Raw genomic sequence first — 15,630 nt, 5'->3', positions numbered from 1 at the left:
GTATAGAGGATAGTCCTCCATCTTACCATGTACTGGAGGGAGTTAGAGAGGATAGGCCTCCATCTTACCATGTACTGGAGGGGGTTAGAGAGGATAGTCCTCCATCTTACCATGTACAGGAGGGGGGAATAGAGGATAGTCCTCCATCTTACCATGTACTGGAGGGGGTTAGAGAGGATAGTCCTCCATCTTACCATGTACTAGAGGGGGTTTGAGAGGACAGTCCTGCATCTTACCTTGTACTGGAGGGGGTATTTAGGATAGTCCTCCATCTTACCATGTACTAGAGGGGGTAAGAGGATAGTCCTCCATCTTACCATGTACTGGAGGGGGTTGGAGAGGATAGGCCTCCATCTTACCATGTACTGGAGGGGGTTAGAGAGGATAGGCCTCCATTATACCATGTACTGGAGGGGGGTATTTAGGATAGTCCTCCATCTTGCCATGTACTGGAGGGGGGTATAGAGGATAGTCCTCCATCTTGCCATGTACTGGAGGGTGTTAGAGAGGATAGTCCTCAATCTTACCATGTACTGGAGGGGGGTATAGAGGATAGTCCTCCATCTCACCATGTACTGGAGGGGGTTATAGAGGATAGTCCTCCATCTCACCATGTATTAGAGGGGGTTAGAGGGGATAGGCCTCCATTATACCATGTACTGGAGGGGGGTATAGAGGATAGGCCTCCATCTTAGCATGGAATGGAGGGGGTTAGATGATAGTCCTCCATCTTACCTTGTACTGGAGGGGGTATTTAGGATAGTCCTCCATCTTGCCATGTACTGGAGGGGGGTATAGAGGATAGTCCTCCCTCTTACCATGTACTGGAGGGGGGTATAGAGGATAGTCCTCCATCTTGCCATGTACTGGAGGGGGTTATAGAGGATAGTCCTCCATCTTACCATGTACTGGAGGGGGTATTTAGGATAGTCCTCCATCTTGCCATGTACTGGAGGGGGGTAGAGAGGATAGACCTCCATCTTACCATGTACTAGAGGGGGTTAGAGGATAGTCCTCCATCTTACCATGTACTGGAGGGGGGTATAGAGGATAGTCCTCCATCTTGCCATGTACTGGAGGGGGTTATAGAGGATAGTCCTCCATCTTACCATGTACTGGAGGGGGTTAGAGATGATAGTCCTCCATCTTACCTTGTACTGGAGGGGGTATTTAGGATAGTCCTCCATCTTGCCATGCACTGGAGGGGGTTAGAGATGATAGTCCTCCATCTTACCTTGTACTGGAGGGGGTATTTAGGATAGTCCTCCATCTTGCCATGTACTGGAGGGGGTTAGAGGATAGTCCTCCATCTTACCATGTACTGGAGGGGGTTATAGAGGATAGTCCTCCATCTTACCATGTACTGGAGGGGGTATTTAGGATAGTCCTCCATCTTACCATATACTGGAGGGGGGTATAGAGGATAGTCCTCCATCTTGCCATGTACTGGAGGGGGTTAGAGGATAGTCCTCCATCTTATCATGTACTGGAGGGGGTTTGAGAGGATAGGCCTCCATCTTACCATGTACTGGAGGGGGTTTGAGAGGATAGGCCTCCATCTTACCATGTACTGGAGGGGGTTTGAGAGGATAGGCCTCCATCTTACCATGTACTGGAGGGGGTTTGAGAGGATAGTCCTCCATCTTACCATGTACTGGAGGGGGTTTGAGAGGATAGTCCTCCATCTTACCATGTACTGGAGGGGGTTTGAGAGGATAGGCCTCCATCTTACCATGTACTGGAGGGGGTTTGAGAGGATAGTCCTCCATCTTACCATGTACTGGAGGGGGTTTGAGAGGATAGGCCTCCATCTTACCATGTACTGGAGGGGGTTTGAGAGGATAGTCCTCCATCTTACCATGTACTGGAGGGGGTTTGAGAGGATAGTCCTCCATCTTCTGAAACTGTTGATCTGCAAGACACCTATAAACCACAACATAGAGATAAGGAACACAGTCAACAGAGACAGACAGACACTTGTCTACTTTACATTGTAGAGAAATATAAACATTTGAAACTAGGAGAGGCTATTTTCAGGAAAGGCTGTTGGCCCGAGGGATGAACGTTAATGTCCCTTGCCCGAGTGGAAATTTGTCTTAGGCCGGGATTCAATCCGATCACACTTTGTCAGCTTGGTACCTTTTACCTTTTAACACGGCAATGTTTCCGTGTTTCACATTCAAAGTCACGCTGCCTATGTCAGCTTAATCGGGCGTAAGTGCGCTGCTACACGTATCTACAGCCAATCGGATATAATCTGGGCCTGCTGTTAATAACCAGTGTACTGATGACTGTAAACGTCTACCTGGCTGTTCCAGTCAGACTGTTCTTGAAGAGCAGACCATGCTAACTGAGCAGCTTGTTGTTTGGCCTGTTTGGCTGTCTTACCCAAACCATTTGGGTATTCTCTCTGGTCAATCAATACTTTATAAACAAATCTGTGTGGGGACAAAATAGGTCATTATTTTTTTCAGTGACATTTAATGACAGTTGGGATATGATCTTCTCATAGTGTCTGTAGACTCACTGAGGGTCGTGTGACGGTCCGCTCTTCTCCACCAGTTTAAAGTCAGGAAACCGTTTGGTTTTCTGACAGTAGTGGTTGAGTATACCTATGAAGTTGGTCTCCTCCGTTGTAATGAAGCTGTATCGTTCTGGAACATTCTGTTCTGGGTTCATGTTCGTGTGTTCAACCTTCTCACTGGAAGACATAAGAAATCAAAACACAATGTTTATTCTAGGCTGCTAATTATGTGACAGATATGCTTCAATAACAAACGACTACAGCTACGAGGAGTACAGACGACTACAGCTACGAGGAGTACAGACGACTACAGCTACGAGGAGTACAGACGACTACAGCTACGAGGAGTACAGACGACTACAGCTACGACGAGTACAGACGACTACAGCTACGGAGGAGTACATACGACTACAGCTACGGAGGAGTACAGACGACTACAGCTACGAGGAGTACAGACGACTACAGCTACGAGGAGTACAGACGACTACAGCTACGGAGGAGTACAGACGACTACAGCTACGAGGAGTACAGACGACTACAGCTACGAGGAGTACAGACGACTACAGCTACGAGGAGTACAGACGACTACAGCTACGAGGAGTAGAGACGACTACAGCTACGGAGGAGTACAGACGACTACAGCTACGAGGAGTACAGACGACTACAGCTACGAGGAGTACAGACGACTACAGCTACGAGGAGTACAGACGACTACAGCTACGAGGAGTACAGACGACTACAGCTACGAGGAGTACAGACGACTACAGCTACGAGGAGTACAGACGACTACAGCTACGAGGAGTACAGACGACTACAGCTACGGACGAGTACAGACGACTACAGCTACGGACGAGTACAGACGACTACAGCTACGGAGGAGTACAGACGACTACAGCTACGGAGGAGTACAGACGACTACAGCTACGAGGAGTACAGACGACTACAGCTACGAGGAGTACAGACGACTACAGCTACGAGGAGTACTTGGTAATATATGCACTGGAGACTCCGAAGAACAATAAAATAAATAAATGTTTTGTCTGACCTGAAGACCACAACCTTTGGATTCAATTCCTCCTTGTGTTTTCCAGTGGTGCCATTGCAGTTTTCATCTACAGTCTTGGAAATAAAACATTGTTAACTTCCCCACTATCATTAAATACCATTTAGATTATCCTACCATGAGATATAGTGTGTCTACGATGTGGCCTAATAACCCTTACCCCTGTAGTCTGACTACTGCCACATAACTCCAGATAGACCTGCATTGCTGCTTCCTCCTTAGCCTCCTTCTTCGTGTTCCCAAAGCCCTCTGGGTATTCTTTCTCACCTACCACATACCTACAGCATCTGACATACAACACACACACCTTTAGTTTTGGATATGACCCTTTGCAACGGCAATAGTAAGTGAATAACTTCAGAGTACTGTATGAAGTGTTACTGTGAGGTGTTGTTGGGTCCAACACGCGTCTCCTCCAAAGCCTTTAGAGACAGCTTGTTCTTCTGGCTGTGTTCATTCAGCCAGCACACGTAGTTGGGCTGGGAGATAACTGCTCGGACAGGAGGGGCTGGAGACAGAGCCGGTGACGGAGGACATGAAACCAACTGTTGAAAAACATTACGCAGGACGTCAGGTCTCAAACTGTATGTTTGATGCTCCCACAAGTCAATATATTCTGTAACTAAACATTCCATATGATAGTACGGTCTTTGTCAATCAAAATGTCATCAGGGACTGTCTTTCAGAGTAGGAGTGCTGAGTTAGATTCAGTTCAGCCTCTTACGTCACAATTAATAATGTGATATGGACAGAGGGACCTGATCCTAGATCAGCACTCTGCGATGCTTGATACATCTTCAGGTAACTAGGTGAGACCATCTTCAGGTAACTAGGTGGAACCATCTTCAGGTAACTAGGTGAGACCATCTTCAGGTAACTAGGTGGAACCATCTTAAGGTAACTAGGTGAGACCATCTTCAGGTAACTAGGTGGAACCATCTTAAGGTAACTAGGTGAGACCATCTTCAGGTAACTAGGTGGGACCATCTTAAGGTAACTAGGGGAGACCATCTTCAGGTAACTAGGTGGAACCATCTTTAGGTAACTAGGTGAGACCATCTCCAGGTAACTAGGTGGGACCATCTTAAGGTAACTAGGTGGGACCATCTTAAGATAACTAGGTGAGACCATCTTAAGGTAACTAGGTGAGACCATCTTCAGGTAACTAGGTGGAACCATCTTAAGGTAACTAGGTGAGACCATCTTCAGGTAACTAGGTGGGACCATCTTAAGGTAACTAGGGGAGACCATCTTCAGGTAACTAGGTGGAACCATCTTTAGGTAACTAGGTGAGACCATCTCCAGGTAACTAGGTGGGACCATCTCCAGGTAACTAGGTGGGACCATCTCAAGGTAACTAGGTGGGACCATCTTAAGGTAACTAGGTGAGACCATCTTAAGGTAACTAGGTGAGACCATCTTCAGGTAACTAGGTGAGACCATCTTCAGGTAACTAGGTGAGACCATCTTCAGGTAACTAGGTGAGACCATCTTCAGGTAACTAGGTGAGACCATCTTCAGGTAACTAGGTGGGACCATCTTCAGGTAACTAGGTGAGACCATCTTCAGGTAACTAGGTGGGACCATCTTCAGGTAACTAGGTGGAACCATCTTCAGGTAACTAGGTGAGACCATCTTCAGGTAACTAGGTGGGACCATCTTCAGGTAACTAGGTGAGACCATCTTCAGGTAACTAGGTGGGACCATCTTAAGGTAACTAGGGGAGACCATCTTCAGGTAAATAGGTAACCATCAGTAGAATAAAAAGAAAAGGCTGTTCTTACTGCATCCTTCTGCTCTGTCGTCTCCGTCACGCCAGCCAGAGCATGTTTATCCTTCTGCTCTGTCATCTCTGTCATGCCAGCCAGAGCATGTTTAGCAGCATTCTGTTTGGCCTCTTTCTTGTTCTTTCCAACCCCGTTAGGATAGGCATGGCCTTTAATCACCACCCTCAGAGTGAAGCTGGGGGAAAGTGGGAATGTTTAAGGCAATAATTAATTAATAAATGACTGAATGATTTAATTAAATGAATGAATTATTTCATGATTACATTACAGACTACATTTTAGTCATTTAGCAGATGCTCTTACACAAAGCAACTACAGTAGGTGAGACCATCTTAAGGTAACTAGGTGGGACCATCTTAAGATAACTAGGTGAGACCATCTTCAGGTAACTAGGTGGGACCATCTTAAGGTAACTAGGTGAGACCATCTTTTGGTAACTATGTGACACCATCTTCAGGTAACTGGGTGAGACCATCTTATGGTAACTAGGTGAGACCATCTTCAGGTAACTAGGTGGGACCATCTTAAGGTAACTTGGGGGGACCATCTTAAGGAGGTGAGACCATCTTCAGTTAACTAGGTGAGACCTACTTAAGGTAACTAGGTGAGACCATCTTAAGGTAACTCGGTGAGACCATCTTCAGGTAACTCGGTGAGACCATCTTCAGGTAACTAGGTGGGACCATCTTCAGGTAACTAGGTGGGACCATCTGTCCACGTCTGTCAGGTCCTTCAGCGTCTCCTGGAGAACCAGCTTTTCTTTAAAGAAGTGTGAATTCCATCGCTCCACCATCTCCTTCCTAGGATATATACAGATGGATCTAGACAGGGTGAGAGCGATGGTGGATTGGCCTCAACCCGCATCCAGAATGCAGCTGCAACTTTTCCTGGGATTTGCTAACTCCTACCGCTTCTTCATCCGAGATTACAGCACCCTGGCTTCCCTTCTCAGCACTCACCGCTCCCAAGGTTCCTTTCACGATTCACTACAGCCCCCACCTTAATCCATCCGGAACTGTCCGGTCAGTTCATGGTGGAGGTCGACGACTCGGATGACTCGGAGTGGGGGCCGTCCTGTCCCAGCGTTCTACCCGGGACCAAAAGCTGCACCCCTGTGCTGTTCTCTCCCATCATCTTACCCCCTGTCTGGAAGGCGTTCGGAAACCTCATTGGGTCATAGGCCAGCCTGTCCTCTGGTTTTAACCCTCAATCTAACGGCCAATCTAACAGCTATCAGCTAGGCACAGGATATAGCTTTCCACTCGGGACCTGCACCCTATAAAGACTTCCTCATATTTGTTCTCCTGTTCTATTGGTTTCCATTCAACTTTCTTTCATTGTCTAGCACCCAAAGGCATTATCCTAGTCGTATTAGCAAACAATTATAGTTGTTACATCTTTAGATCTCCCCTCTTTCTAAATTTTCTACATATATTTCCATCTCTGTCCATGAAACTGCTCGCATGTGCGGTGTGCATTTGACATTTTCATTTTTTTTTCTCCAGCAAATTGCATTTTGGAACATTTGTGTGTTTACACACTGAAAGGAAAGGGGGTATAAGTTCTAACATTTGTAAAAGAAAATGTAGGAAAAATAAAACACTAGATATTGATTAGATAAGTATTAAACCCCCCGAGTCAATACATTAGAATCACCTTTAGCAGCGATTACAGCTCTAATCGGGTCTTTCTGGGTAAATCTCTAAGTGTGTTACACACCTGGATTGCGCAAAGTTTGCCCATTATTCTTTTCAAAATTATTCAAGCTCTGTCACATTGGTTGTTGATCATGGCTAGACAACCATTTTCAGGTCTTGCCATAGATTTTCAAGTAGATTTAGGTCAAAACTGTAACTTCCTTCTTTTCACTCTGTCATTTAGGTTAATATTGCGGAGTAACTACAATGTTGTTGATCCATCCTCAGTTTCCTCCTGTCACAGCCATTAAACTCTAACTGTTTTACAGTCACCATTGGTCTCATGGTGAAATCTCTGAACAGTTTCCTTCCTCTCCGGCAACTGAGTTAGGAAGGACTGTCTGTATCTTTGTAGTGACTGAGTGTATTGATACACCAGTGTAATTAATAACTTCACCGTGCTCGAAGGGTTATTCAATGTCTTTGGAAAACATTATTGGTCTTTGTGGATGAATCTGTGTTTCAAATTCACTGCTTGTCTGAGAGACCTTACAGATAATTGTATGTGTTGGGGTACAGAGATGAGGTAGTCATGAAACATTATTGTGAAACACTATTAGAGCACTATTAGTCCATGGAGCGTATTATACGACTTGTTAAGCAAAGTTGTACTCCTATTTATTATGTGACATTTAAGTTTTTCAGTTTTAATTCATTTGTAAAACTTTCAAAAAACATAATTCCATTTTTTACTTTATGGGGTATTGTGTATGGAGAAGTGATAAACAACCTCTATTGAATCCATTTTAATGTCAGGCTGTAACAAAACAAGTCTAGAGGTGTGACTACTTTCTGAAGGCAATGCAGCTCTGCCAGTTGAATAGACTTACGTTTTCAGGTGATCCGGTCCTTCTGTACCAACCTCCTCAAACTTGATGTCAGAGATCTGACGTTGTCTCTGAGCATACTCCATCAGCATGGAGATATAGTTTGTGGAATCCATTGCTTAAAATGTTGTTGAATCTGTAAGAAATAAAAGGGGAATAAAAACAAAGGAATATCAAATCAAGACAACAATGATATAAAATGATGAATGATACACAGTAACAAGGGCTTGGATTGTTTTGTGCGCTTAATCAATACGCGTAAGTTAGCTAGTAAATAGATACGCAAACAATATTAACGACACAAGCTCCTTATCAAAGGTGAGAGCGACCATGGCTGATAGTTTTTATTTTACCTTTACTTATCTAGGCAAGTCAGTTAAGAACAAATTCTTATTTTCAATGACGGCCTAGGAACAGTTCAGGAGCAGAACGAAAGATTTGTACCTTGCCAGTTCTGGGGTTTGAACTTGTAACCTTCCGGTTACTAGTCCAACGCTCTAACCACTAGGCTATCCTGCTGCCCCATGGAGGTCTCTCCTTCTGGTTAGTTCGATTGGCAAACAATAAATAAACATTCTGCAACAATGCTCAAAGTCATAACATAATGCTAACATCGTTTTCATAACTTCAGGGCCGTCCACACCAAGAACGAGAACTATAACTTCAGGGCCGTCCACACCAAGAACGAGAACTATAACTTCAGGGCCGTCCACACCAAGAACGAGAACTATAACTTCAGGGCCGTCCACACCAAGAACGAGAACTATAACTTCAGGGCCGTCCACACCAAGAACGAGAACTATAACTTCAGGGCCGTCCACACCAAGAACGAGAACTATAACTTCAGGGACCGTCCACACCAAGAACGAGAACTATAACTTCAGGGCCGTCCACACCAAGAACGAGATCTATAACTTCAGGGCCGTCCACACCAAGAACGAGAACTATAACTTCAGGGCCGTCCACACCAAGAACGAGAACTATAACTTCAGGGTCGTCCACACCAAGAACGAGAACTATAACCATATAGAAGGAGGGACTGGTGCACTTCAGAAAATAGATGTGGATATATTGAAGCAACATCTCAAGAAATCAGTCAGGAAGTTAAAGCTCGGTCGCAAATGGGTCTTCCAAATGAACAATGACCACAAGCATACTTCCAAAGTTGTGGCAAAATGGCTTAAGGACAACAAAGTCAATGTACTGGAGTGACCATCACAAAGTCCTGACCTCAATCCCATAGAATATTTGTGGGCAGAACTGAAAAAGCGCATGCGATCTCGGAGGCCTACAAACCTGACTCAGTTACATCAGCACTGTTAGGAGGAATGGGACAAAATTCACCCAACCTATTATGGGAAGCCTGTGGAAGGCTACCCGAAACATTTGACCCAAGTTAAACAAGTTAAAGGAAATGCTACCAAATACTAAATACTATGTAAACTTCTGACCCCTGGGAATATGATGAAAGAACTAAAATATTAAATAAATCATTCTCTCTACTATTATTCTGACATTTCAAATTCTAAAAATAAAGTGGTGATCCTAACTGACCCAAGACAGGGAATTTTTACTAGAATTATATGTCAGGAATTGTGAAAAACTGAGTTTAAATGTATTTGGTTAAGGTGCATGTAAACTTCCGACTTCAACTGTACATGTCAACGTATGGGACAGTGGGTATATTAACCTTGTCGGAGTGGGCGCCCTGATTCTAGTTAGTGAGCGAGGCAGGCCACTGCCTGGGTAGGTCTCCCACTCAGAAGTGCCAGATGGAGAGGGGGGCGGGGGTAGGTTGACCTCAGGTCTCCCCTCTGGAAGCCCGAGGTAGGGGGGTGGGGGTAGGTTGACCTCAGGTCTCCCCTCTGGAAGCCCGAGGTAGGCGGGCGGGGGTAGGTTGACCTCAGGTCTCCCCACTGGAAACCAGTGGTAGGGGGGCGGGGGTAGGTTGACCTCAGGTCTCCCCTCTGGAAGCCCGAGGTAGGGGGCGGGGGTAGGTTGACCTCAGGTCTCCCCTCTGGAAGCCCGAGGTAGGGGGGCGGGTGTAGGTTGACCTCAGGTCTCCCCTCTGGAAGCCCGAGGTAGGGGGGCGGGGGTAGATTGACTTCAGGTGTCCCCACTGGAAACCAGAGGTAGGGGGCGGGGGTAGGTTGATCTCAGGTCTCCTCACTGGAAACCAGAGGTAGGGGGGCGGGGTTGGGTTGACCTCAGGTCTCCCCATTGGAATCCCGAGGTAGGGGGGCGGGGGTAGGTTGACCTCAGGTCTCCCCACTAGAAACCAGAGGTAGGGGGGTGGGGGTAGGTTGACCACAGGTCTCCCCTCTGGAAGCTAGGAGGTAGGGGGGCGGGGGTAGGTTGACCTCAGGTCTCCCCTCTGGAAGCGGGGGAATCTATCAAATAGTGTACCTCTAACTTTGTACAGTACTGATGCAATTAGTAAAATCAATCACACTACGAAATGCTACCAAATAAACCACAATTCATTCATAATACTGTGAATGTATAGTTTCACAAAGAGATTGTTGCATTTTTTCTGGTTTGTGGGAAATGGCTAAGAATAATATAAAACCAGTCTGCACAACACCAAGGTTAATTGGTTTCTCTCCTATTCTCGCTATACACCAAGTCACTTGGCTCTGTCATAACCTCACATGGTCTCTCCTATCATTGCTATGCAGACGACACACAATTAATCTTCTCCTTTCCCCCTTCTGATGACCAGGTGGTGAATCGCATCTCTGCATGTCTGGCAGACATATCAGTGTGGATGACGGATCACCACCTCAAGCTGAACCTCGGCAAGACGGAGCTGCTCTTCCTCCCGGGGAAGGACTGCCCGTTCCATGATCTCGCCATCACGGTTGACAACTCCATTGTTTCCTCCTCCCAGAGCGCTAAGAACCTTGGCGTGATCCTGGACAACACCCTGTTGTTCTCAACTAACATCAAGGCGGTGGCCCGTTCCTGTAGGTTCATGCTCTACAACATCCGCAGAGTACGACCCTGCGTCACACAGGAAGCGGCGCAGGTCCTAATCCAGGCACTTGTCATCTCCCGTCTGGATTACTGCAACTCGCTGTTGGCTGGGCTCCCTGCCTGTGCCATTAAACCCCTACAACTCATCCAGAACGCCGCAGCCCGTCTGGTGTTCAACCTTCCCAAGTTCTCTCACGTCACCCCGCTCCTCCGCTCTCTCCACTGGCTTCCAGTTGAAGCTCGCATCCGCTACAAGACCATGGTGCTTGCCACCGGAGCTGTGAGGGGAACGGCACCGCAGTACCTCCAGGCTCTGATCAGGCCCTACACCCAAACAAGGGCACTGCGTTCATCCACCTCTGGCCTGCTCGCCTCCCTACCACTGATGAAGTATAGTTCCCGCTCAGCCCAGTCAAAACTGTTCGCTGCTCTGGCCCCCCAATGGTGGAACAAACTCCCTCACGACGCCAGGACAGCGGAGTCAATCACCACCTTCCGGAGACACCTGAAACCCCACCTCTTCAAGGAATACCTAGGATAGGATAAAGCAATCCTTCTCACCCCCCCCCTTAAATGATTTAGATGCACTATTGTAAAGTGGCTGTTCCACTGATGTCAGAAGGTGAATTCACCAATTTGTAAGTCGCTCTGGATAAGAGCGTCTGCTAAATGACTTAAATGTAAATGGTTTAGTCTTGACTCTTGGTTGACAGTGTTGGGGGATGGGTAATGTAGTCTTGACTCTTGGTTGACAGTGTTGGGGGATGGGTAATGTAGTCTTGACTCTTGGTTGACAGTGTTGGGGGATGGGTAATGAGGTCTTGACTCTTGATTGTCAGTATTGGGGGATGGGTAATGTAGTCTTGACTCTTGGTTGACATTGTTGGGGGATGGGTAATGAGGTCTTGACTCTTGGTTGACGGTGTTGGAGGGGATGGGTAATGTTGTCTAGACTCTTGGTTGACATTGTTGGGGGATGGGTAATGTAGTCTAGACTCTTGGTTGACATTGTTGGGGGATGGGTAATGTAGTCTAGACTCTTGGTTGACATTGTTGGGGGATGGGTAATGTTGTCTAGACTCTTGGTTGACATTGTTGGGGGATGGGTAATGTAGTCTAGACTCTTGGTTGACAGTGTTGGGGGATGGGTAATGTAGTCTCGCCTCTTGGTTTACAGTGTTGGGGGATGGGTAATGAGGTCTAGACTCTTGGTTGACATTGTTGGGGGATGGGTAATGTAGTCTAGACTCTTGGTTGACATTGTTGGGGGATGGGTAATGTAGTCTAGACTCTTGGTTGACATTGTTGGGGGATGGGTAATGTAGTCTAGACTCTTGGTTGACATTGTTGGGGGATGGGTAATGAGGTCTAGACTCTTGGTTGACATTGTTGGGGGATGGGTAATGTAGTCTAGACTCTTGGTTGACGGTGTTGGGGGATGGGTAATGTAGTCTCGCCCAGGGAGCCATACAAGCTAGAACTGCCACTGGGTGCATATGACAAATACAGTTTGATATGATTGTTGGATATGCCAGCTGCTAGTAAAGTTTTTCAATGGGATCTATCCATAGGGGGAGCCTGAGCAACTGAAATGTCTGATCTCCTCAACACTCTGACTGTGAACATCTGTCGGAAAACCAAATGGAGATATATGGTTAAAACAAAACAAACTATTGATGCAACATGTGACCCGATTCAGGAAACTAGGCGTATGTCGCAAGTCACGACTTCACATTATGAAGAAAATGGTTGGAGGAGATTAATCATAAAGCCAAATGGAGAATATTTTGTTTGATTAACGGTCAATTGGTGTGTGAGATATATTATCTAGAAACCTACCTATAAACAAGAGATCGCTATGTGCACAGGTAAGATCAGGGATATTGACCACCAGATATACCCTGGTATTATGTGGCTGAGCCATGAGGAGACAGACCACCAGATATACCCTGGCATTATGGAGACAGACCACCAGATACACCCTGGTATTATGTGGCTGAGTGGTGAGGAGACAAACCACCAGATATACCCTGGCATTATGTGGCTGAGTGATGAGGAGACAGACCACCAGATATACCCTGGTATTATGTGGCTGAGTGATGAGGAGACAGACCACCAGATATACCCTGGTATTATGTGACTGAGTGATGAGGAGACAGACCACCAGATATACCCTGGCATTATGTGGCTGAGTGATGAGGAGACAGACCACCAGATATACCCTGGTATTATGTGGCTGAGTGATGAGGAGACAGACCACCAGATATACCCTGGTATTATGTGGCTGAGCGATGAGCAGACAGACCACCAGATATACCCTGGTATTATGTGACTGAGTGGTGAGGAGACAGACCACCAGATATACCCTGGTATTATGTGGCTGAGTGATGAGGAGACAGACCACCAGATATACCCTGGTATTATGTGACTGAGTGATGAGGAGACAGACCACCAGATATACCCTGGCATTATGTAGTGATGAGGAGACAGACCACCAGATATACCCTGGTATTATGTGGCTGAGTAATGAGGAGACAGACCACCAGATATACCCTGGTATTATGTGGCTGAGTGATGAGGAGACAGACCACCAGATATACCCTGGTATTATGTGGCTGAGCGATGAGGAGACAGACCACCAGATATACCCTGGTATTATGTGGCTGAGGAGACAGACCACCAGATATACCCTGGTATTATGTGGCTGAGTGATGAGGAGACAGACCACCAGATATACCCTGGTATTATGTGACTGAGTGATGAGGAGACAGACCACCAGATATACCCTGGCATTATGTGGCTGAGTGATGAGGAGACAGACCACCAGATATACCCTGGTATTATGTGGCTGAGTGATGAGGAGACAGACCACCAGATATAACCTGGTATTATGTGGCTGAGTGATGAGGAGACAGACCACCAGATATACCCTGGCATTATGTGGCTGAGTGGTGAGGAGACAGACCACCAGATATACCCTGGTATTATGTGGCTGAGTGATGAGGAGACAGACCACCAGATATACCCTGGTATTATGTGGCTGAGGGATGAGGAGACAGACCACCAGATATACCCTGGTATTATGTAGTGGTGAGGAGACAGACCACCAGATATACCCTGGCATTATGTGGCTGAGTGATGAGGAGAAAGACCACCAGATATACCCTGGCATTATGTGGCTGAGTGATGAGGAGACAGACCACCAGATATACCCTGGTATTATGTGGCTGAGTGATGAGGAGACAGACCACCAGATATACCCTGGTATTATGTGGCTGAGTGATGAGGAGACAGACCACCAGATATACCCTGGTAATATGTGGCTGAGCGATAAGGAGACAGACCACCAGATATACCCTGGCATTATGTGACTGAGTGAGGAGAAAGACCACCAGATATACCCTGGCATTATGTGGCTGAGTGAGGAGACAGACACACAGATATACCCTGGTATTATGTGGCTGAGTGATGAGGAGACAGGCCACCAGATATACCCTGGTATTATGTGGCTGAGTGATGAGGAGACAGACCACCAGATATACCCTGGTATTATGTGGCTGAGTGATGAGGAGACAGACCACCAGATATACCCTGGCATTATGTGGCTGAGTGAGGAGACAGACCACCAGATATACCCTGGTATTATGTGGCTGAGCGATGAGGAGACAGACCACCAGATATACCCTGGTATTATGTGGCTGAGTGATGAGGAGACAGACCACCAGATATACCCTGGTATTATGTGGCTGAGTGATGAGGAGACAGACCACCAGATATACCCTGGCATTATGTGGCTGAGTGAGGAGACAGACCACCAGATATACCCTGGTATTATGTGGCTGAGTGAGGAGACAGACCACCAGATATACCCTGGTATTATGTGGCTGAGCGATGAGGAGACAGACCACCAGATATACCCTGGTATTATGTGGCTGAGTGATGAGGAGACAGAACACCAGATATACCCTGGCATTATGTGGCTGAGCGGTGAGGAGACAGACCACCAGATATACCCTGGCATTATGTGGCTGAGTGAGGAGACAGACCACCAGATATACCCTGGCATTATGTGGCTGAGTGAGGAGACAGACCACCAGATATACCCTGGTATTATGTAGTGGTGAGGAGACAGAACACCAGATATACCCTGGCATTATGTGGCTGAGCGGTGAGGAGACAGACCACCAGATATACCCTGGCATTATGTGGCTGAGTGAGGAGACAGACAACCAGATATACCCTGGCATTATGTGGCTGAGTGAGGAGACAGACCACCAGATATACCCTGGTATTATGTGGCTGAGCGATGAGGAGACAGACCACCAGATATACCCTGGTATTATGTAGTGGTGAGGAGACAGAACACCAGATATACCCTGGCATTATGTGGCTGAGCGGTGAGGAGACAGACCACCAGATATACCCTGGTATTATGTGACTGAGTGGTGAGGAGACAGACCACCAGATATACCCTGGTATTATGTGGCTGAGTGATGAGGAGACAGACCACCAGATATACCCTGGCATTATGTGGCTGAGTGAGGAGACAGACCACCAGATATACCCTGGCATTATGTGGCTGAGTGAGGAGACAGACCACCAGATATACCCTGGCATTATGTGGCTGAGTGAGGAGACAGACCACCAGATATACCCTGGCATTATGTGGCTGAGCGGTGAGGAGACAGACCACCAGATATACCCTGGCATTATGTGGCTGAGTGGTGAGGAGACAGACCACCAGATATACCCTGGC

At 46.8% G+C, this 15,630-nt stretch overlaps 1 protein-coding gene across 1 annotated transcript in view; it reads right to left on the bottom strand.

Moving 5' to 3' along the window:
- eif2ak2 (eukaryotic translation initiation factor 2-alpha kinase 2) overlaps positions 1 to 15,630 on the bottom strand; it is a 39,740-nt gene that overhangs the window by 21,199 nt on the left and 2,911 nt on the right. Inside the window, exons 2-9 of the mRNA XM_064924507.1 lie at positions 7,902 to 8,034; positions 5,372 to 5,549; positions 3,969 to 4,132; positions 3,748 to 3,874; positions 3,570 to 3,643; positions 2,528 to 2,701; positions 2,306 to 2,438; positions 1,859 to 1,923 (exon numbers count right to left, since the gene is read on the bottom strand). Of these exons, the coding sequence (XP_064780579.1) occupies positions 1,859 to 1,923; positions 2,306 to 2,438; positions 2,528 to 2,701; positions 3,570 to 3,643; positions 3,748 to 3,874; positions 3,969 to 4,132; positions 5,372 to 5,549; positions 7,902 to 8,014 (1,028 nt within the window). The 5' untranslated portion in view covers positions 8,015 to 8,034. The remainder of the gene's footprint in view (positions 1 to 1,858; positions 1,924 to 2,305; positions 2,439 to 2,527; positions 2,702 to 3,569; positions 3,644 to 3,747; positions 3,875 to 3,968; positions 4,133 to 5,371; positions 5,550 to 7,901; positions 8,035 to 15,630) is intronic.

Source organism: Oncorhynchus masou, chromosome 18 (assembly GCF_036934945.1).
Source record: "Oncorhynchus masou masou isolate Uvic2021 chromosome 18, UVic_Omas_1.1, whole genome shotgun sequence".
NCBI lineage: Eukaryota > Metazoa > Chordata > Actinopteri > Salmoniformes > Salmonidae > Oncorhynchus > Oncorhynchus masou.
This window is presented reverse-complemented; position numbering and strand designations above follow the sequence as displayed.